Source organism: Colius striatus, chromosome 8, assembly GCF_028858725.1.
Source record: "Colius striatus isolate bColStr4 chromosome 8, bColStr4.1.hap1, whole genome shotgun sequence".
Taxonomy (NCBI): Eukaryota; Metazoa; Chordata; class Aves; order Coliiformes; family Coliidae; genus Colius; species Colius striatus.
The window spans coordinates 13,107,978-13,132,911 of NC_084766.1; the positions used below are offsets into that span (position 1 = coordinate 13,107,978).

General features: G+C 37.4%; 1 protein-coding gene across 1 annotated transcript in view; it reads right to left on the reverse strand.

Annotated features, from left to right (window-relative positions):
- Positions 1-24,934, reverse strand: part of CTNNA3 (catenin alpha 3) — a 493,584-nt gene that overhangs the window by 165,279 nt on the left and 303,371 nt on the right. Inside the window, exon 9 of the mRNA XM_062001246.1 lies at positions 9,538-9,630. Within this exon, the coding sequence (XP_061857230.1) occupies positions 9,538-9,630 (93 nt within the window). The remainder of the gene's footprint in view (positions 1-9,537; positions 9,631-24,934) is intronic.

A 24,934-nucleotide genomic window follows, 5' to 3' on the forward strand; every position in this document is an offset into this window, starting at 1 on the left:
ACATTAGGATTCCATAGTACCCCAATCAGCTAAAAATCACATGTGCTTTACCATCTTTTTAAAGCAACAAACCTTAATTTTCACAAACAGAAAAAAAGTAAGTTCCTAGATCCATTAATATCAGGAAATAATGTTAGAGGACATGAGAAATGTTGTCTTCTTCATATTATTTTCAGTCCTTGTCTAGTCAGACTAGACACAGGAGCACTGCTGGCTTTGTACATGTTCCTTTTCTGCAGATGGTCCGTCACATTAAGCCTGCAGTGTTCTGCTGGCACAAAGGAACATCCATCCAAATAGGATCATATATTATTATGACACTTAAGGACTAGACTAAAAAGTTTTCCCACACAATGTCTCCAGGTAGTCAGTAACAACAGCTATGCATGCACTACTATTGAAAACGAGCATTAATTTCTAACACCAAAGCTGTGCCACTGTCAGCTCAAAAGGGCCTTAGTCGGAACTGCTACCAAAAGTTGTGACCTGCTCCTCCTTTAGACTCCTTTTCCCTCCCTCCTTCCCTACAGCCAGCAAGTAGTGTTCATACACCCATAAGGCAAAGTACAAGAGGCAATCAACCTCAATGAAAATGAACTTTCTTACTTGCTTCCCAGGTTCATTCTCAGCTGCATCAGTTTCCTCAGCTGTATCAATTTCCTGATCCAGATTGTTGAATAGCTGTATGATTGCTATTGTTACTCACAAGTGAAGGAAGCAGAACTAACAGCCTGAGAATAAGAAGAAGGTCCAGTCTCTAGTAACGTTGATGATGTATGCCAGACTAAAGTGGTTGTGGAACTAAGACGTAAGAGAAGGAAATAAACAAGGAAATGTCCAAGCAGACTACTATAGCTAGCAATCTTAATGACAATTTATTCATTAACTTCAGCAGCATTGTGTGTGGACTTTGCTAATACCATGAAAACCTATACGAGAACTGTACCACTTCACCAAAATGTATTTCCTTTAGCTTTAGAAATATTGTCCTTAAACATATGTACTTTTAATTAATCTCTCAATTGAAAGGCTGGAGATGGTACTTAGGATGGTGTCAGATACTGTTAGAGATGTTAACATCTGTTTGCTCACTTTTAAAACAGATGGTAAGAACTCATTGATTTACCGTGTTCTCCCCCATTATTTCTGCCCTTGCACAAGACTGCTGTATTTGAAGAAAATGGTGTTCAGATAAAAGGAGACACCACACAGACAGTTCAACCAAGATGAAACAAATGTGGTTATTAAACTGATATTGGTGAGGTTTTATGAAGCTAATAAAAAACTTCTTCACTGTCCCCCACCATTTAATGTACCAAAGCAAATAATAAAATGGATGATTGATTTTCTCTGAAGAAAAAGTAAATACATAGAAAATGTAAATTGCTAGCTTCAAAAATCCACAGCTTCATAAAATATACAATTAAACTCCAATACCTGAAAAATGAAACACATCAAAAGATGCTGTCCTCTTATTAGCTATAAGCTTTGTTCAATCCAGTACCTACTTTCCAGAAAATAACAGAGAAGCAAATAATATCCATCTATCTGTATCAACCCAAGAGGGCTAAACAATTTAAGTGTAAATCATAACACAGCTCAAAGGAAAGATTAAATTCCCCTGCTAGTTTTTATAAAGGAAAAAAACCACACTGATAAAATGTTCAATTTTTAGAAAAAGATTTTATAGGACATTCACATTTAAAGCCTGAGCAAAACTTATAGGAACACAACAAACTTATGATCATAGTTTTAGGAAAAAAGCAAAAAGAATATGCAAGGCCTGCTTGGAAATCATAGAATCATAGAATGGTAGGAGTTGGAATGGACCTCTAGAGGTCATCTAGTCCAACCACCTTGCTAAAGCAGGTCCACCCAGATGAGGTCACACAAGAATGTGTTCAGGTGGGTTTTGAACATCTCCAGAGAAGGAGACTCCTCACCCTCCCTGGACAGCCTGTGCCAGGGCTCCATCACAGAATCTTAAGGATTGGAAGGGACATCAAAAAATCATCTAGTCCAACTCCCCTTGCCAGAGCAGGACCACCTAGAATAGGTCACCCAGGAACTCATCCAGGGGGCTTTGAATGTCCCCAGAGAAGAAAACTCCACAACCCACTTGGGCAGCCCATTCCAGTGCTCCATCACCCTCACAGTGAATAAATTCTTCTTTGTATTTATTTGGAACCTCTTATGTTCCAGCTTATACCCATTAGCCCTTGTCCTACCATTGGACATTGTTGAGAACAGCCTGGCTCCATCCTCCTGACACCCACCCTTTATATATTTGTAAACACTAATGAAGCCACTCCTCAGCCTCCTCTTCTGCAAGCTAAAGAGTCCAGCTCCCTCAGCCTTTCATCATAAGGGAGATGTTCCCCTCCACCATCTTTGTGGCCCTGTGCTGAACTCTCTCCAGCCCTCACAGTAAAATAGTTTTTCCTTATGTTTAAATGGAACTTTTTGTGTTCCAGCTTCTTTGCATTATGCCTTGTCTTGTCACCAGATACAACAGAAAAAAGTGATGCACCAACTTCCTGACACCCACCATTTAGATATTTGTAAATATTCATGAGATCCCCCCTCAGTCTCCTTTTCTCCAGACTAATCAGCCCCAGTTCCTGCAGCCTTTCCTCATAACAAAGATGTTCCAATTGGAGCTTCCAATCAAAACTCCAATCAAATCAAAGCTTCTCCGTTCAATATTCATGTGAGTGAGACGTTGCTATAACTGTTAGGCTGCTGAAAGGAACCATGCAACTTTGCACCAAATTGTTGTGGACTATATCAGAGATGCTTTGTTTGTCTTCTACACACACACACACACTCCAAAAAACACAATAGTTCCTCAACTGTTGGTTCCATGGCATTTCTAAATTTACTGATGAACACAGACCATTTCACATGATCCAAAAAATCACGCAACAGGCTTAATACTGTCTGCTAGAAAGATAGGAAAGTCCCACTAACACAATGCTGACATTTCTAAAATTCAAAGACAGGAAGGCTGTAGGGGCTGGTTTCTTGCAAGGAATCTTGGCAATTTTTTGCCATTGTCCTCCCTGCAGGTATATGTCAATAGAGAAGCAGATCTGCAATACCAAAATACAGCAGTAAGTCCCAGATAGTCATGTTGGCATTGAAAAAGCAGATTAATTATACTGGACAAGCCAAATACAAATGTTCAAGTCAGCTGTCAGATCAGTATTTGAACAGCCTGGAAACATGACGTGTATAAACATATTCCCACTGATCAGCTCAGCATCTTGCTTACCCTAATAGCACTCCATGTTACTTGAACTACCACACTAATTCGTTTACTAACTCAAAGAGCCAAAAAATTGTCTTGTCTTTAGTGGTGTATCACATACCAAGCAGTATTAAAAATAACTTACAACATATTAAGTTCCAAGCAGCAAGGAAGGATGGTTCTGACAACTAAAGCTTCATCTTCCACAAATGTGCCAAATGTTATGCTCTTTTCTTTAGTATATTTAAAAAAAAATGTAGGAAGGGAAAGAATAGCAAATATAAAAACCAACTGCAAAAACGATCCCAAGATACCATACACTCGGTATGGTAGAGATTGATGCTCACATAACATATATCACATATTGTCTACTGCAGCCTATGACTAGCAGAGTTGTAGAATAGCAGTAGTTATTTTCAGAGACAGTGCTCAGTAGGACTTTTGATTGTTTGCCATGTTCAAACTCAATTTGGGGAGTCAGACATTTTATTAAGAATTTACTAACATTAGATCTTACAGCATAATTTACTGAATGGTGTCAAAGAACATGATGAAAATGATTATTTAAAAGATTAAAGGTAATTCTAGGCAGGTGTAAGTAGAAATAAACACTTTGATCTAGATTGTGAAAGTGATGAAAACTGCACTGAGATAGGATGCTTATCAGATGCTTTTGCATACATTAAACATTCTTAGTCAAAGAGTTCTTTCTGTGGGAAAGGTGATAGTCTCCATTTTAAAAGTAGTAATTAGGTGGTTTATGTAATTTCTGCATTGAAAGGAAAATTGCATCTCTAGTAAAATTAACTTAGCAAAGCCAGACATTCCAAACAAACTGCAAACCAAAATAATAATCGGCCTGATTTAGAGCTGAATATTAACAGGTCTAACCTCAGCTCTTCTGCATTTCTCACTCCTTTTCATAGACTTATAGAATTGTAAATTTAGTTAGATCCTAATTAGATCTTTGGTGTTACAGCTTTTTCCTCACAGCTGAACCATAAGTGCTGTAGGAACAGGACTAACAAAACTTATGCCTCTGTTTTCAAGTTTGCCAACTTAACTTCTTGCACAGTATTCTGAGAAAACCTAAGAGTAATTGTAGGTGCAGATGTACAAAGTAAATGCGGGAAGGGGTAGGAGTGGGGAGTGGGGGGTGGAGGGGAAAGAGAAGTATGGGCACTAAATGAACTACAGAAGACATTTCTACTGAAGGAAAAATAGAGTAAGGGAGAAACCAAACACACTTAGATATCCATTTGCTGACTATTATAGACTGAGTAAACCAGAGTGAATAGGTAAGAGTAAAGCCTGTGACGTGAACTTTAATAATTTGTCAGTACAAAGTTCTGAACAAGCAGTGTAGGGCAAAAATGCTATCACAGGTACCAAATCTTGCCTACAACTGAACACTTCACTGCAGAACCATTTTAAAATTGGAGATATCAAAGTATTATAGACATCAAGAAAATGAATACATCAACTACAACTATAAAACAAATAAATCAATGCCATACCAAATCTCAAATTATTTTTTTTTTCCCAAAGGGAGGCACTTCACATACAGCAGTGGTGAAACTGAAAGTCAACACAGTAAAAGCATGTAATTTGTTTTAAAAATAACATCTTCCCATTAATACTTTTCCTCAATAATTAGTCATGGTTGCAAAACACCGGTCTCTACCAATGTTACACCAGCATGTGAGAGAATATAGAACTGAATGTTCTCAGAAAAACATGCCCTCAGATAGAGTGCCAAGGACTAAGAGGAAGTCAGCTTCCATCTAAGCAACAACAAATATTTCACTAGACAAATTCTACCATATTAGGATACAAATCTTGGTCCTTAGCTTCCTCATAAACAGGCACAGCATGATGTGTACTTTTATTGGACAGCCCAGTCTGTACTGCAAGTTGTTCTTTTTGAACAACTGTAAAGTGCCTTTGGCATCAGATCCTGCCACAAGCATCAACACACCAATTCACTCGGATGCCTTAGAGTCATAAGGTCTTACAGTGGGTAACGCTCTGTCATTAAAGGTCCACTCACTCACCTCCCCTCCCCTGCTTTCCAAATGGTTCCTTCAGAACAGTGCAGGGCTGTGGTAGGGTAAAAAATACTTGTGAATTACTTTGTGAATAAGTGTGAACAATTATAGTCAGCAGATAACTGAGGCAGGGGAAGAGAAATGGCTGAACACTTGAGCTCAAGCCTGCTACTAGCTAGTTGCAAGTGGTATGTGCTAGTTCTGCATATGCACTTACACTGGCAAAAAAATACGTGGTTTGGGGGCTGAAAAAGATGCTGGTGAAGATCCTGACTGAAGAAATAGTCCTGGAAGTGAGGAAACATCCTGGAGGGTCAGGAAAATATATTGAGATAAACACTAGACACCCAGAGACCTTGGACAGTAAAGCTCAAGAAAGCTGACTGTGAGTAGATGTACAGGACAAAACCACTGTAACTTTTAGCCCAACCTTCCTGGACTAGCCGCAGTATCCTTGCTGGGAAGAAGAGTTGAGACCTAGTAAAAATAACACTGTAGAGAGGAATAATGTGTGAGCATGTGTCATCGTCAAGAAGGGTAAAAACTAGCTTTCCTGGTTCTTAAATAAACCCCAATATCCAGACCTACTATAGGTTGCAAGTCTATCCTGCCTGTGACAAATTTATTGGCCTACCACAAAGCCAATACTCAGTAACAGATGTATGATGAGCACTCCTTTTTAGCCCATAGCTCCAGCAGCTCCAAAACAAAGATAAGACTCAAGCAGATGAATGCTCAGAGCCAGTATCACTATCTGAGCACATACATTTCACATCAGAAGTGACTGTGGATTTAACTGGTTGAGCATGCATTTAATATCCATTGAATCAATGATACATTTTCTATCAACAACAGCTAGCTATAAAGGACATTTATGTGTCTGCCAACTTCATCCAGCAGCTTATCTGAAATATGCTGTAATATCTGCTTTAAGATCTGATATATTTCTGGTTAGGTGCAAATGAAGAAAGGAGGTAACAAATTTTAGATAGCTCAAGATTCACTCTCTTATTTCTTAGGTTATTTTCCCTCACTTTCATTTTTATTTTTTTAAACACAAAGACCAATTAAACTTCTAATGGATTTCCTGTTACGTAATTTCCTTCTCACCTAATAACTTTATAACTAAATGGTTTCTATCTCTCAATGCTTAAACCCAGAGCACATTAAAAATAGTAAGATCTGAGTTCTGATTCTCTACTCTCCCCCAATGCCATATCCTTATCCTAAGTCATGTATCTAAGGTCTAAGGCATTCAGCTCCATTCTCACCTCCTCCCTCCTTCAGAGCCTGTTGCAGAAGGCATCTTTATTCCTCCAGCTTCCCCTTAGCAGAGCTCCCCAGCCCAACAAAACCAGAGGCCTGCCTTAAGGGAGGTAAGGAAATAGGATCTAGTACTAACACAGAAGTCAGGTCAAATAACAGGTTAATTTCTCCGTGTACAAAACACACAGATTCTTCTAGGTCTCTTCTCTCTTGTTCCTGCTCTTGTTGGCCTGGTGTGCCAGATATACTTGTTGAACCACCTGAAAGCTTATTAGCCCATAAAAATGTAAAAATCTGTAAGAGTTTAGATAGAGAATCCAGATCCTGCTAATCTCTGGTTTCCCACACTTAAGATATTTTTCCATGTCTATATTGATAGCTTTAGCCTCTAGCAGGTATCTTTGTCTATTCCAGAGGACTATTAGACGAAGCAGAGTCTTCTTCAAATATGCTTCTGATCTGAAGCATAATGGTAACAAACCCAAGATATGTAGCAGCAAAACAGATTTATTTCCTTGCTGTTCAAAACCATAAGTTTGTTTGCTTTTGAACATTATTTTCCTTTGCTTTGTTTCTTATGCATTTGTTGAGGTCATGCTTTTGTTTGCACAACAGGCAAATAACACTCCCATGAACAAAAAGTGACACGGTAGATTTTTACTTACATGACAACACTCAAGAAAATTCTCCCAACTAAAAGCTAGTAACATGAAGAGAAATAATTCTTCATTCATCAAAACATCTGCTAGCAGGTCTTTATTTCAGTATTTATTATTATTATTAAGATTAATTTCTTGTGAAGTATTCATGAAATTTCAAAACAACAGGCATTACATATTTTGCATGTGCTCTAACATACAAACTGTGCTTCTTCCATTTAATGACCTGTAGAAATATTTCTAATAATCTCACTTGAGAAAAAAAAATAAGGACAGAATTTAGAATTTCTACATCCTACCTTCTACATTTTAACCACAAAATTAACTACAGTACAATATAGTTAATATAGTATATAACATATATATAACATATATATACAATATAATATATCTATGAATTACAACAACTAAAAGGTGTTCCTCCAGGGCTTGCCAACTCTGTGTCTGTCTCAGTGCTACATGGGAAGTTTTGCTGGTCAAATGTGCAGAATGCACAAGATTCCAAGGTGTTTTCTGTAGCAGTTGTTTTCTTTGCCCTTTTTTTATGGCTCGGGGAGTGGGGTATGGTTTGGGTTGAGTTTTTTTCTGTTTTAATTAAAACATTTCAGATTTCAGTCCAAACTATGTGCTTCCCTTCAAGAAACATATTTTTAGCGCACATAAAATCTAATTTCTTTAAATGGGAATTTTAACTTTAAATCTTTCAAGAACACTAGGGCTTTCTACATGCAAATTTCTCCATTCCAAATTCTAATTGATATGCCCTACAGGGATCTTAAGAGATAATTATTTTCCCTGCTGAGGATTTTTTAAATGATATGGCATAATCTGATTTACTGAAAAATGCAGAGACCATATTCCGCTATTTTTTAGGTAAAATGCCAATTGCTTTCACAGGGAATGGTCCTTATCTAAAAAAGCAGCAAATCCTGTACAATGAACACAGCATTAATAGTAATACAATCTTATCATATGCACACCACATTTTCTGTTTAGACATATCTACAATCACCAATTAATTCACCCCCGTTTACCTCTAGGATTTTAAAAAAATCCAAACAAAAAACTTACATTTTCCTATCAGAAATTAAAAGTCCAGCAACTTAAATGGTCGTGGAGAATATCAGTATTTTTGTGAAAATTAGATTTTAAGAGTTTCTGATATCAAATGCAATATTGAAATTGTATGTTTACAATTCAAAAGCTACATCTGGATGCATAATCATGTATTCTAATGATATGTTTGTACCCCATGAGAGCTAAAGAACCTGGAAGAAGTCATTCATAAATTCTTCTTACAAGCCAATAATCTTAAAAAAAAAAAGTAACACATTTTATCAAATAGAATGGGATATGAAACACAGAACTGTAAAGTTATAAAAAATAGACACTGAAACTGAATGATTCCAGATAAAATATTAGTGTCATATTTTCAGATTATTACATCTCCTTGATAGAAGTTTCTTTTTCAAGTATTGCACTAACTCAACAGGCATAAAATGGACTTCTCAAGCTTGTAATTGAACTTATTACTAATATGTGCTCTTCACCCTCTATTTCAACTACATTTAACTTTCAAACACACAAAAGGGTAAGAACATGTAGGCCACTGTGTAAATTGTGGTGTTCTTCAAATAATTAATGATCTTGAAATTATACAGCTTCAAGACTAAAACACTCTGATCAGATTCACACAAATCAGTCTAAATAGATATAACTGCAGAAGTTTTTACACCTCTACGATTCTGAACATGACAAATACAGAACAAATACACTTTTTGTAAAAAATGCAACTGTAACTGCGTTGTTTTTTATTCATTTGCTTAAGGCAATAGCTCGGGCTTTTGAATTTGTGATAATCAGAAGAATTCATGATTTAACATTCAAATACACAAAAACCAAATCAAGCAATACAGTATTTCAAGTTAAAGGTCAAAATATGTAGCGTTTTCTAAGAATAAAAATGATCCCAAATTGCCAACATGTTACACTGATCATTCAATCAGGTTTAACTTCAGAAACAGGTTTACCTTCAGAAACAAGCATGTTTCTTCAATGGCAATTCTTACAGCTTTTTAAAACTACCAACCAATATCAACTATTAACAACTTCTATGTTGACCACTAAGAAAAAATAAACAAATTAACTGAGTATTTTTCTTTGATTTATCATTTGGTCTTCATTTACTACACTCGGCTGTGTGAAGGGAATGCAAATTTGGACTGAAGGGGAGTGACTAAACATCTATGTAGTGTGACAAAAATACAGTTTATATTCAATGTGCTGTAATGGGAATTAATTTAAAAAGTCATACCTGTGGGCATAAATTCTCTATGTGATTAGCTGCCATTTGGACAATTTTCACTCCATCTTCATTTGTTGATAACGAACAAGCAAGATTAGCAACCTTAAATAAACAAAAAAATAGTTATGTAAGCAAATATTCATCCCCAGACTTTCAACTTGCCAAAAAACATCTCTGGTAGAAAGCCTTCATTATTTGGGGAAGTTAATGTGTCAAAGAACATATCTGAACAAGAAATAGAGGGGAAATAAAACAAAAAAAATATTAAAAAAAGCTGTGGAAAGAGGTAACAAGATAGCTCATGCTCTCTCCCCAATTTAGGTTCAGCACATAACGGCTGCAGAGTGGTGTTCAGATAGCATCCGGAAATTTTAAAGTAAGATCCTAAGGCTTCAACTAGATTGCTTGTGATCATGCCTGCTAATTTTCAGAACCCTTCAAACCATGTCCAGCTTTTCAATTATTTTTTAACCTGAAAGACCTTAAAGGTCAAATAAGATTTGCCTTGACTTGTAATGAAATACAGATACATACATATCACTCCAATGTTAATGTAGATCAAGAACTGCCTGAAACAGACTTCCGTAGTGTTGAAAATACCAACATAAACACAGATATGCACAGTTCATTTTTAATTACTCAAAACTCATGAAAAGAGTTCTACAGTCCAGCAGGTGCAAAATAAAAGCTAACATTAATTTCTCAACATTTTAGGACACAATCTTTAACAAAAATAGCTCAGTGATGATCTATTACCAAAAGCTTTCCTTACTTATTATTTAATTGATGTAAATAATGACAAGCAATTAGTACATAGCCAAATTTATTACTTTTCCCATCCAAAATTCAGAAGGGACTAAGACACTTTTTGAAGAGGATGAGAGCTATTATGCACAGCCTTCCATGTACACCTTTGCTTACATACAAATACGAAGCTATCCTTGGTGTTCTAATACAACTCACTTGTTATCAACCTGTGTGATGTGTTATTTTGTCTACATATAAAATTTAAGACTGAGGAAATTCAATTTTCATAGCTGCACTCAAGTTGTATTATCTTTTATTTCAAGTAAACTTCTATTGGTTCTTTAATGTAATATTTGAGAAAAATTGCTTCGATCCTATGGTTCCTCTCCTCACTCTTCAGCCGTAAGTTACCTACAGATGTTTTTCCGAGCATATAGGGTTGGGCATTTGAGAACCTGAAGTCTCAAATGAATCCATGTCCTGGATTCGTCTGAAAACCAGGACAAGCCATAATGTTGCTAGTAAGGATGTCAAGCTGTTTCATTAATACTAAATGCCTATAACCCATAAGAAAATCCAGCCCTCGCTCAGAGAAGACCTATCACTTTATTTTCCTGAAAATATAACATACATCTTGGAAGGTTTCTCATAAAGCAAAAATCCTTTATTATGCTGCATTCTCTTAAGTAATACAAGCTAATCAAATACTTCACATTTCTCTTGTAATTTCTGAGAGAGCCACTAGCTTCCCTTAAAGAGGCTTCAAGGCCAAGTACACTGCAACTTCAAAAATAAATAAAAAAGCAAACTGAAGAGTCAATGATTTCTATCAGTCGGAAAATAATTCTCTTTGTAAAGAGCAAAGTTTGTTATGATAAAACTTACTTGGAGAGGGCAAATCAGCTACAATAGAATTTTGAAGAAACAAAAGCCATCATAAATTTTTCAATTTTTTTTAATCATCTGAAAAAGCATATTAGTTCAACTTGTACTACTCAGTGCAACATACCTATTTGTAATCATTCTCGCCAAACATTTCCAAGATACTAAAAAAGCAGTTACACAGTTCTTCCTCAAAAACATTAAGAACAGTGAACAATGATGAGTTTTAGCAATATCAGTAAATACACTAATTAAGCTGCAATGGGAAGAGGAAACCTTCAATCTAAGCAGGCAAGTGCAGTACTGATAGTAAATAAAATACTCTTTTAGCATAACAGATTTTCAGATTACGAAGGCACCAAACACTATCATTTGATGTCCATTACCTCTGCACAAAACTTATGCCAATGTACATTTCTTTTATATTCCTGAAGTTATCAAATAAGCTTCTTGCAGTCACTTCAGCCTGTGTTTTAATTTTTACTCTTTACTGAGGCTTCGCCTTTCTCTGTTGATAGGAGGTTTTTCACTTTAGAATGTGGTGAGCCACCAAGTTTTCAGGCTAGAAATTGTTGAAGAATAAAATCTGTGTTTACCAGATGCAATCAGTTTTTACTGAAAAAAAAAATTAAAATAAATTGATCATATTCCTCTGACTGACACATTACATGATGCGTATGTACCTAGGAGAGAATACAATTAGAAAAGCTTTAATCTGAAAATGTGTGCATTAACCTTTATAGTTCCTACTCTAAGAACTGAAAGGAAAAGGAAGTATTTAGAGACTGAGAAACATACAAGTTTGCACTGTTGTCAAAAATTCTTTGACATGGAACACTTTCTACCTTGACTGTGCTCATACAAGTGCACTCACACTGTGTATCCTGATGTTCTGTGCTCAAGTAGAAGATATATATGCTTTCAGAAGTCCTCAGCTTCTTTCAGTCTCAGATTTCAAAATGGCTTTTACAGGAAATTACATGGCAAAAGGGGAAATACGTATTAGAAAAACATTGTGGAGATCTACTAATTCCTTTCTGAGAATCTCCAAAAAGGTGTGGTAATTTTCAACAGCCAATGCCCTAAAGCCATATACTATTGGAGTTAATGAATATAATGTAATATCATTCATGTAGGCAAAAGAAAAGTGTTCCCATTCCATTAAAAGCTTCAGGACAAGTTGAAGTTCACATGCAAAGTGAGACTGCCTCTTCACTGTGAGAGGTAATGACTCCATACTTTTTTTAAGGAAAAGACTATATTGATCTATGTGTGTCTTCCAGTTATTGCTGCATTTTTATATGCATTTGTGATTACTACGTGCATTTTTACGAGCTTAATACAAGTCACATAGACTAGATTATTTGCTTAGAGTGAAAAAACATATTCCTGTGGACTAAAAACTTACCTCCAGTGGGTAATAAAATAATATCTCAATGTTGCTTGTTTTCCAACCCATTTTGTACTGTAAAACTTAATTTCTTTCTAGATCAAGTCAAATAGTAATACTGAGTAATAAGGGCTGCTGCCATAGTTTATATTATTTTTGCATTGTTTATAAAATGCTTTAGGACATTTCAGGTCAAAAGGTACACGATGAGTTTAATTTTTATTAGTTTTCACTTTCGTGTGACTAAAGTTATAAACTATATTCAAAAATACATTTATCATATGTTGCTTTCCTTGCCTCTTTTTGCTTTTCACCTTCCACTCTTATAGGCTTTTCCATCTGCTGACTTCTGTAGGACACTGTATTTGCAAACCTCTTCACAAATGTTTTGGTTCCTTTTGCATTTGTCTTAATTTCACATGTCTGTGTGTCTTCTATTTCCTGCAGAACTAATTACATAGTACTCCATTAGTGCTATAATAATTACTGATTCAATAAAATTAGTGCTACCTTGTACACCAGAGGCTTAACACAGCCCCCATTCACCTGTAGCCAACTACTTAGCTAACATGAAGAAGGTCCTCAGAGTGTTACGTAACTTTAAATGGTTTTTGTAGTGTTATTTGTAAAGCATACTGAAGATTGCATTTCCATAATAAATCAATTAATAAAGAGTATTTGAATACCAATGGGCTAGATTGTTCTCTCTCTTTTTTTCCAGAACATAGCTCTAGAACAACCCACTGGAACCCATTCAAGTTCCGTGTGCTCAGATAAGTCTTCTCATGTAAGTTTATTTTGAAGTCTGTTTTGATAAACTTGGCTTCAATCAAAATAAAACTGAAAAATAAACATCTGCAACACTGAGGCAAAGATGGAATACGTATGAGGAAAAATTCTGCACAGTAAGATTTGAGAAATAATTTCCTCTTCAACAGAGGCATCAGGCTTGACGCAGAGCCCCATTGAGCTTTCTCTTTCTGAACACAGTGAAAGTAGCTGAAGAACTAAGGATTCCCTCTCTAGACAATGTGTAGAGGCCTGGGTACAACCAAAAAGAAGATATTTAGATAACATTTGTGCTCTGGCAACTCAGAAGAAGAATCCACTAAATAGAAATTGCCCATAGGCATGACCTGTGTTTCACTGAATTTCACCATAAATGTACCCTCGACACCAGCACCAAAACTAATCCAGAATTATCGGAATGGCCACCGATATCTGAAGAAATTCCTTCCATGAGCCCAAACATAACATTGTAAATGAAAGGTAAATGTAATGAAATGTAAACTATTTGATTAAACATCTTAGTGCTGTTTGCTTCAATGTTGGCAATAGAAGGCTTGCCAGTAGTACCACACAAGTACGGAAATATAAAGAAAACTACCTTAAAAGGCAAATAGGGCATGCAAGGAATTGACTAAAATCCAAGTGTTTTACTGCCTTGTCCCTCCCACTTTCTTCATGCAGAGAGGAAAAAAATGTCAAGTATAAAGACAAAAAATTTGTTTAGCAGTAGATGGAGATTTTGTATGATATATTAAATCAAAAGAATGCATGGTTTTAAAAAGGAGAATGTAACTATCCAATTCTATAATCATGTAACCAATAACCAGTCTTCTCATCTTCCTGATCTCCACCTCTCAACAAACAGCAAATAATACACAGAGAAAGATGACCATTAGTCATGCACAGAAATAGTCAATTCCTTAAAATATCTAAAAGGAAGAATGATCAAAACCCATTGCCAGACTATATGGTCCTTGAGAGAGCTGGACACCACATACCCAGAGGTGCTTTTGAACAGATTGGTGAGCTCAACTCAACTGCCTGACATTGACCTCTCTGACACTATCAGCATTTGATAAGCATCCACCACCACTGTAAGCTAGTAAGAATCAGGTTGGATCAAACAGTTCCCAGATCAAATACAACATGTCAAATTCCAAATAGCCTATATATTTTCCAATTTTAGAATAAAATACTATCTTATGAGAGGCAATATTTTGCCTACTCCCCCTCCACTCAAGTTGTCTTTTTGTATAGTATGAGGTGTTTCAGTGCAAAAATTTGTAAATATTTCTCCTGCTGCATCAATATTTCTTTTCTCTTTCCTCCCTACATGAAAGCCTCCATCTCCAGCTCCTGAATGAAGCAAATAAAACACATATAATAAACTGTCATTACACTACTCAAAATCTCAAGCCCTTTTCCTCTATAAAACAAAAGACCCAAACAAACGTATGAATAAATCCTAATTTATTTTCTTATTATTCATTGTTCAAATATCCTAACAAAATAGTCTCCACTGCCCTTGTTTTCAGGATTTTCCTGTTAAAAACCAAAAATAACTAAATAACATGATTTTGTCACACAAACACTAAAGCATGCTCAGGTGATCTTGGGTTCCCCTATCCATAAAATGTTAAGACTTATGTTTTCAGAATCAAAATCTTCACCTCGTTTTCTCTGGCTTGTGCATGGAAAAAATTGAGATGGAAACCCATCCTGGGAGAAGCAGCGCATTTCCTCTAAGATAAGTCTTCTGTTATTTAAATCAGCATGAGCTAAGAAGACTCAGTATACTAACAAATTGAAACCACACAGCTCTCACTTAACACTCAACAAATATTAGGGGAGCAGGAGACAAAATGGACTTATTTTCAGCAGTGTAATAACTTAAGTCACGAAAGCAGAAATTCTTTCAATCTAAGTATTTTCAGTTCCTTGGAAGAAGTAGGACACCTAACAAATACAATATTAAATCATTGTTTTTGAATTATAAAGAAACATACAGTTCATGTAATAGTTCTTAAAAGAATCTAAAATAGAAGCAGTGCCCTACAAAAATGAAATATTTAACCTTTTACAAAACCAGTTATGTTTTAAGCACATCATTCTGATGTAACACCTGGATTGCTTATACCAGCTACGGATTTACATTGTTACAAAGAAAAGTCAATGATACTAAGCATAAATTAATTAAATTGACAATATATGAAAAATGTAATGAATCTCTGGAAAGTTACAAAGAACAACCATTCAGAAATGTACAAAGTACTGTATCACAAACACCAAAAAATCACAACATGGGGACAGACGGACCCCAACAACAAATCCACAGATCATCAAAGAAAATGAAGTGTCAGTGCAACAAAACATATCTCCAGAATTTAATTTGCCTCAGGATCAGCCTTCACAGAACTTTTGCTTCCACATCACTTTATATCTAATATTAAAACCAGCCACCTGCTTTAGCAATATAGAAGCTATATAGCAGCACAGTTTCTGGAATATTTATTTTTTGCACTAAAAAGCAGTTAATCTCTACTCTAGTTCATTCCCAACTATGCTTAGCTACTGGTACAGAATTATATATTTGTGTTATGCTTTAGCAATCAAATCTAGGATGAGACTAATAGGAATGTCAACAGTAACACATTGAGGGTTGGCTACAGCTGAATAAAGTTTGACATGCAGAATGTTAATGTACATTACCTAAAAGCATAAATGACCTCTTTAGCAACAAAAAAACACTTTCTTCTCCATAGCTGAAAGGAAACAAGACAGGGATATGTAAGCATACACTTACTCATTCATAAAAATATGTTTCATGTCACCAGATAAAAAGTAGCTTACATCAGCCATATAAACTTTGATATTGTCATGTATCCACTATTAATAGCACCCACTTTATTATCTGCAGGACCCTGTTGAGTTACAAATTGCATGTGACAAATTCAAAAACAGTAAAACTGTTTATCCTCTAAATATTACTACAGAATTCAGCATGTTCAATTTCTCTTTAAAGTAAACTCATCTTGAGACAATAAACAAAATTCCAGGCCTATCGGTTGTCCTTTTGGTCAGAGGACTAAGAGCAAAAGGACTACTTTATATCCTTAACTCTGAAATCACTGCAGCAGCTTTGTATTTCCCTGCAAACTACTGAAGTTGAATTATACTAGTAAGAACTAAAGGAATATGAAAACATACCAATGCATAGCACAAGATTCTAATTCCACTTGTGAAAACCCAAATACTATCACTAACTTTGCTTGAGGTGTGAAACACAGAAACAGAAACACACACTTTTTCCTCTGAATATATATTTAATTGAACCAAATCAGTGCTGCAAAATAAACGCGTGAAATCATTCAATCACACCTATCAGCATACATAGTAAACTGAGGCAACATAGTATCAGTGAATACTGTATTTGCTTACTTAGTATTAATGGTACAAATTGGCTAGTATTATAATCAAAATCCAAATTAAAATACCAATAGAATGACTATATAACAAGAATGGGAAATAGTATAAAGCTGCACATCGTTTTCATACTGCATAATGGGAAGGATTAACCTGAAACTTTAGGCATCATTCTTGTCAATACTGAAAAGGCTTCTCAAAAAGGAAAAAAATTACTTTACCATACAAATAATTTCCCTGACAGGCATGCAGAAGTGTAGTCAAAGCTTCTCCCACCCTTCAGAAACAAACCAAAACAAAGTGTCGTTCCCCTTTTCAAGATTCAGCTTGAGGCGATATCTGAATTCTAGCACTTTGAAAGCCTTCCCAGAACAAAAATAAGGTCCATCTCTAAATTTAAAAGACCAAATTTACTCAAGAAAGCAAGTCATAGCCTAAGGCACCTTATGTGATGCATCAGCCAACTCATACAAATAAACACATCAGATGTGTTTAAAGAACTCTTTTCAAATATTGATTTTTCAGAAAGAAAAAGTCCCATTCCAGAACTTGCTATGAGTTAAGCCTCTCAGTATTCTTGGAATCCTTCTCCAACTCAATTGTCTCCCTCCAGCCTTTAGGACAAGACAGCCCCAATTCAGTGCAACCCTCAGAGCACACTTGCACATTGAAAAAAAGAAAAGAAAAATCTTATTTTCAGAAAATTTTGGGGGTTTACACTTCACAATTAATTGAACAATCCATTTTTCCCCCAAGGCTTGCCAACAGGTCAAACGTTTCCTGGAATAAAAAGAAAGGAGTAACTCAGGAGAACCCTCTTCAACAAGACTATCTTAATGATTACAAAAAAATGAAGTACAGCCTCTGGTAGAGCTTCATCCAAGACAGGAAACAATGGCAGTTCACAGATGCATAAATTTATATCTACTGTAAACAAAAAATGCATTCTTTTCATAAACAGGATAAAATATACCTCAATGTTTTCAGTGTTATTATGGAGACCTTTAGTCTATTCTTGTCCTCCTTCCACTGAACTGGACTTGAAAAAAAATATCCAGAGGAATAGGACTTTAGCACTTCATCACTCAACAGATTTAAGCATAATGATAATACACAATAAGTACAAATATTGACCAAAATACTACTCCAAACTGGACTGTATATCCCTCGCTTCCACAGGTGAGTAGCTGCTTGCACACCTGCTCCCAAAAGCTCACGATTGGATAGATACAGCCTTTCACCTCAAAAAAAAGCAAACACTGCAGCACAACTGAAACTGGAAACTTTTCAACCTCAGAAAAAAGGTTCTTAATATATTGTTTTGTATAGTTACCTAATGGATTGGTATTTTAGACTTCATGCTGCACAAAATTAGGCCTTAAAACAAGGTCATTGAGCTTACCCCCTGCAAAATGAAAACACCAGCTCTTAACAGAGACAACTCAATAAGGAAGAAAATACTAGTTACTAGTTTTCAGCTGCCTGAATTGCCTTGCATGCTCTGGGCCGCACACTGCCTGCCCACACAACTCTCTCCTCAGCACCCTCAGCACTCTGAAAATCTTCTGCTAGGAACAGCACAATTCCTCCAGCAAATCAAAAGGCCTGTTTAGCAATCTACATTCATACTTGACAGAAAAAAAATGTGCAAACGTCTCCCACTCCTTCAGGGCAGGACATACTGATGCTCATCCAGATAGCTCCAGGCACTGCAGCACACTGCACCCTCAGCGCAGCCACGGAACCTTCCAGAAGGAGCGAGGTGAGATGGGGCCAGGCAGGGTGTTGCTATGGGGCAGGGGCACCAAATGGCAGCTGGAAGGACGCAGGCTGGTCTGAGCCTACCCTGTTATACGCAGCCATAGCCTGTCTAGTTACATACCAGGGTGACATGGTAGCTGCATCCTAGCTCAGCACCACTGAAATGGGACCGAGGCAAAAAGATGGGCGCATGGCCTTCAGCAGACAGCTCAACGAAGGCAGCAGCAGTGCCCGGCCCAGCTCTTGGCAGTGGCAGCTGGGTCAGAATGGCCTGTGCCCAAAAAGCTTAGAAGAGCCTTGTCAATAAAAAGTAGCTTTGTGAAAAGCCACATTAAACACCTTGATTTCCTACTGTCAGTGGTTTGGGTTTTCTACTCACTGAATATTAACTACCCATATGGGACACGCTCTGGGTAAATGCTAACATTACTCAGAACACTTCCCATACTGAAGTGAATCAAAATGCAAACATGCTTAGGAAGCTACTTAGGACATGCTCGAGCCAATCATATTTGCAGTGGCAATAAAGCAATCTATTATTCACCTATAATGAAGTACATACATGTATGTATATGAAATAACTAAGTTTGTCTGTAGAACAAAATAAATACACTTAGCCAGTGGCAAAAATCTAACCTGTGCCATGGGCACATAGTATGTTTTTTATGCAATCCATTAAGCCATTACAGCATTACAGTATATTCTTTGTAGGCTACATTTCAACATTCTTGTAAAAATATAATTAATTCTCTCATTCATTTTTACTCTTCCTTTATGTCTTAAATTAATATCTAAGCAAATTTTTCTCAGGTTTATTAGCTTTTCTTCTCCACTTTTTGAATGGTGTCATGAACTGTGTTCCTGCGGCTACTGAGAGCGCCATCTATAGACAGTGAATTCCCATTGCAATGGAGCTGGAGGTAGTCTCCTAGCTATTGCAGTTTATATGGAGCAAGCGTTGCACTAATATAAAATGCTTCTGTGACAGTGGAAGTCTGTATTTAATGTTAATTGAGTTTAAAGGATCATAAAATATTTTGCAAGAAATCCTTGACACATTTTTGCAATGTGATCTCTGATGCAGGAGAGGTAAAATTCATCACAGCCCTTTATAAGCCTTGCAACCAAAACTTACATAAATATAAAATCATCCAGATTTCAGAACTTCAGGGTGCAACACAGTCTGAGGCATGGTGTGGGCACACCCTTAAGCATATGGCTAGAATCTGAAGTGTAGGACTGCAATCCTACTAAATTCACTGAGGAAACTTCTGTCTTGTTTAGGGTATACTGGCCTTACAGAGGGGCAAATTAATTCACTATTATTCACTGCAAAGTAATGTCCAGATGTAAAACAATCCTGGCACACAGTAGATATCTAACAGCAATAGAGTAAGAGATGAGGGTATTATTAATATGTTTCAAAGGAAACAACTCCCTGTGCAAACAAGTCTAGAATGATAACCTATGAATGGTTCATAATAAAGGGCTGATAGGGTACATGTTATTTAAGATAAAACTGAGAACAGTGTTCTGAACTTCCCATCACAAAAGCACATGGCATATGGCTACTGCTGTCCATTTACCCCTTCACTGGACTGTCTGGTTAAAAGAGCTGGTAATGTTGTGACCTAGGACAGTTCAATAAGAGAAAACACACCTAGACAATACTGTCCTACTGAGTGGAGCGAGGAGATTCCTTGTGCTTAGCAAGACCTGTCTATGTTTTTCAGAAGAAAGTTTTAGAAATTTGTCATGAACCCAGTATTTTGAACATTAGGCTAACAGTTATTAAAAAGTAGTTTAATAAAATTATGTTAAAATGTGAACAATGTGATATCCTTGGAAGTAGCTATGCTGATATTACTGCATATTACTTGAGTTTGTTGTTCCGTTTCTTTTTTAAATAGCTTCTGCACAGGATGACTTATACTAAAGGGAAATACCTAACATTATGTGCCTTTTGTCTCCAATCAAGTTGTCAAAGCCAGGAACGCCCAACTTCCCTGTTAAAGATCACTTGCCTTCCTTGTGATCAGAAATTCTAGGCCATGACTTGCCATAGTATGTTTTTTGTCGTAATTTCCTTGCTTTTTTTTTTTCCCCCCTTTTCCTAAGGAGAGTTCAGACACTAATCCTTCAATTTTATTTTGGCTGTTAAGTCTGTATTATGAAAGGATTTATTCTACTTTTTGTTTTCTTGCCTAAAATACAAGATACTAAATAGCTCCTCTGAGTATTGTATACAAATTGCATTTCAGAACAATCACATTTCTCAGTTATTTCAATGTATTCCAGAACTTACGTTATTAAGTACAGTATTGTAGAAAGCATCACCCTGGCAGCAGGAGGAAAAAATACTAGTTCAAAAACCATTTGGCAGTGGTAAAATACCCAGAAAGATTCCTAAATAAGTGATGAAACTGAGTAAACAAATATATTTTTTAAGAGTATTTTGTAAATACTCTTAAAATGATAGAATGCTTTGGATTGAAAGAGATCATCTAGTTCCAACTCCACCACCATGGACAGGGACATCTTCCACTACATAAGGTTGCTTCCAGTTCAATCCAGGCTGGCCAAGGATGCTTCCAGGGATGGGGCAGCCACGACTTATTAAGGAAACTTCTTCCAGTGCCTCACCATCTCCATAGGGAAAAAACTTCCTCGTACTATCTAATCTGCCCGCTTCCAGTTTAAAACTCCTAGTCCTACCACTACTGGCTACAATAAAAGAAAAAGAATATCTTCATCTTTTTTTATAAGCCCCCATTAACTGCTAAGAGGCCGCAATAAGATCTCCCTGGCTGAAGAACCCTATCTCCCAATCTGTATTTATAGGAGAGGTACCATCCTTCCAGTCATTTTTGTGGCCTCCTCCAGACCTGCTTCAACATGTCTGTCTTGTTCTAATGCCTCAGAGCCTGATGCAGTACTGCAGGTGGGGTCTCAACAGGGCAGAGTGGAGAGCAAGAATCACCACCCTCATTCTTCCCACCACACTTTTTTTTCATAATCCAGAATACAATTGGCTTTCTGTGCTGCAAGCACAAATTGCAGGCTCATATCTAAGTTTTCATGTACCAATATCCTCAAGTCCTTTTCTGTAGGGCTGCTCTTAATCAATACATCCTTCATTCTGTACAGGTACTGGTGATTGCCCCCACCCAGGTGCAGTCCCTTGCCCCTGGGGCCTTGTTAAGCTTTGTGAGATCCATTTAGGCACACTCCTGAAACCTATCAAGGTCCCTCTAGATGACATCTTGTCCCTCAAGCATATCAGTTTTGTGTCATCAGCAAACTTGCTGAGAGTGCACTCAATCCCACTGTCAGTGTCATAAAAAAGATACTGAACGGCAGCAATCCCTATACAGATTCCTGAAGGACACCACTTACTGACCTCCATTTGGACACTAAGCTGTGGACTGCAGCTCTTTGGATACAGCCATCCAACCTATTCCTTATCCATCAAATAGTCCAATCATGGAGGACAGGCAAGATGCCTGAGGACTGGAGAAAGGCCAATGTCATGCCAGTCTTCAAAAAGGGTAAGAAGGACAACCCAGGAAACTACAGGCCGGTCAGCCTCATCTCCATCTCTGGAAAAGTGGTGGAACAGCTCATCTGAATGTTATCACTGAACATATGAAGGATAAGATGCTTATCAAGGGGAGTCAGCGTGGCTTCAACAAGGGGAAATCCTGTTTGACCAACCTGATATCCTTCTATGAGTGCATAACTGACTGGCTAGATGAGGGGAGAGCAGTGGATGTCATCTACCCTGACTTCAGCAAGGCTTTTGACACTGTCTCCCATAACATCCCTCATCAGAAAGCTCAGGCAGTGTGGCTTGGATGAGTGGAGGGTGAGGTGGATTGAGAGCTGGCTGAATGACAGAACCCAGAGGGTGGTGATCAATGGCACAGAATTGAGTTGGAGGCCTGTGGCCAGTGGATGGGTTCCCCACAGGGATGGGTTTTGGAGCCAGTCTTGTTCAACATCTTCATCAACGACCTGGATGAGGGGACAGAGTGTACCCTCAGCAAGTTGGCTGATGACACCAAACTGGGAGGACTGGCTGATTCCCCAGAGGCTGTGCTGCCATTCAGCTGGATCTCGACCGGCTTGAGATTTGGGCAGAGAGGAACCTGGTGAGGTCCAACAAGGACAAGTGCAGAGTCCTGCATCTAGGAAGGAACAACCTCATGCACCAGTACAGGCTGGGATGTCAAACTGCTGAAGAGCAGTTCTGCAGAGAGACACCTGGGAGATCTGACTGATAATAAGCTAAACATGAGCCAGCAATGTGCCCTCGTGGCCAAGAAGGCCAATGGCATTCTGGGATGCATCAAGAAGAGTGTGGCCAGCAGGTCAAGGGAGGTTCTTCTCCCTCTCTACTCTGCCCTGGTGAGGCCTCATCTGGAGTCCTGTGTCCACTTCTGGGCTCCTGAGCTCAAGAGGGACAGGGAAATGCTGGAGAGAGTCCAGCACAGGGCCACCAAGATGATCAGGGGACTGGAACATCTTTCATATAAGGAAAGGCTGCGGGAGCTGGGGCTGTTTAGTCTGGAGAAGAGGAGACTGAGGGGAGATCTTATTAACATTTATAAATATCTAAAGGGTGGGTATCAGGAGGTTGGGACATCCCTTTATTCTATAGTAGCTAGCAACAGGACAAGGGGTAATGGGATGAAGCTGGAACACAAAAAGTTCCACTTAAACATAAGAAAAAACTATTTCACTGTGAGGGTGACGGAGTAGTGGCACAGGCTGCCCAGAGGGGTTGTGGAGTCTCCTTCCCTGGAGAGGAAGACTCCTTCTTCAAGAGCTGCCTGGACATGTTCCTATGTGACCTGATCTAGGTGACCCTGCTTCTGCAGGTGGGTTGGACTAGATGATCTCTAAAGGTCCCTTCCAACCCCTAACATTCTATGATTCTATGATTCTATGATCCATCAAACTCTTATCTCTCCAATTTAGCAATGTAGATATTGTATGAGATTATGTGAAATGACATTGAGCTGTCTTAGCCTATGCAGTAACAACTTACAACAAAATTTTGTATTTCAGGCTAGAAATCTGGTTTCAAAAGAGGTGGAATTAATACAAAACTATTCTCTATGCATACATACATATACACAGACACATATGTTTCTCTGGAACTTGAACAGGAACTTGAGATCCTGTTGGCCAATTTGACCCAATAAGGGCCAGATCATCTGACAGAAGGATAACAGCCTGTATTAGATGAACTTCTGAAAATTTGCATAGAGGGTCATGTAGAACAAATACTCAGAACCTCCACTGACAGGAATAAACCTCCTCCTTCACTAGATATCATAGCATCCATGTACCAAGTGAAAAAAAAACAACCAAACAATCCTGAAAAGTATACATACTCTCAGAGATATTTGGTATTTAAGAAGCACAAGCTTTAGTAACTGATGTTAACATTTTGATGATGTCTGCTTTTTTTAGCACGTTCAGAATTACTCTGTTAGAGGTGACTGACTCATGAGACTTTTGTGGATCATGCAATCATGATTATAGCAATTTCTAATATTGTAAGGAATTTCTAAATTGTACTTGTGTAGTGAAATACAAGAAGAAAGTCACTGCTGCTGCACTTTTGACAGCTATCTTTATACTATCAGCAAACATGTTAACCAGGTGTATTATGATGAAGAGTCCAAGACAATGTATTACGATGACTGAACCAAGACAATCTCCCTTTCGGAGCTCACATAACTTATAGTACGCCTCACTATACTAGGTGGCTGACATTTCTCCCTGTTGAAATATGCCCCTCAGACATAGAAAGTCTGATAAATCTTTAGGTTGTTTATCTTTTGTTCCCTTGCTTCACACTTAGGCAATAAAGGCTGCGACTAAGAGGATTAATGAAAATGTCACCATTTATCACCTGAAGCTCAATCAGTAATACGAAAGTTGGGCCTTATTTGATTAATTACATGAAGGTGCAAAAATTCTCACATTATGAATTCAGAATTTGCTGCAAGATGATGGAACTCTGAACCTTGCTATTTTGAGTCTCGGAAAGTCGTAAAGTTTACATACACTTAGGAGTACATGCTTGACTAATTTAAGCTAATTTTCTTGAATTAATTGTCTTAATTCACTATTTTTACCACATTAGCTCTCAATTAAGCATCTCTCTCCAACACATTATGAACAAGTTAAATGTCTTTAAAGGCCTCCTTGCATCTGCCTGACACCTCTCAATTACTCTTTTCAGATTTCTTCTATTAGAGTTTAAGGCACTTGTGCATTTATCCTCTGCTGCCTTTCAGTTTAGAAATATTTCCACACACCCTCAGAAATGCTATTGCCATCTTTAGGCTTCCCTTTTGCATGCCATCTGCAAACAGACAATCAACCAGAGCAACACTTGAC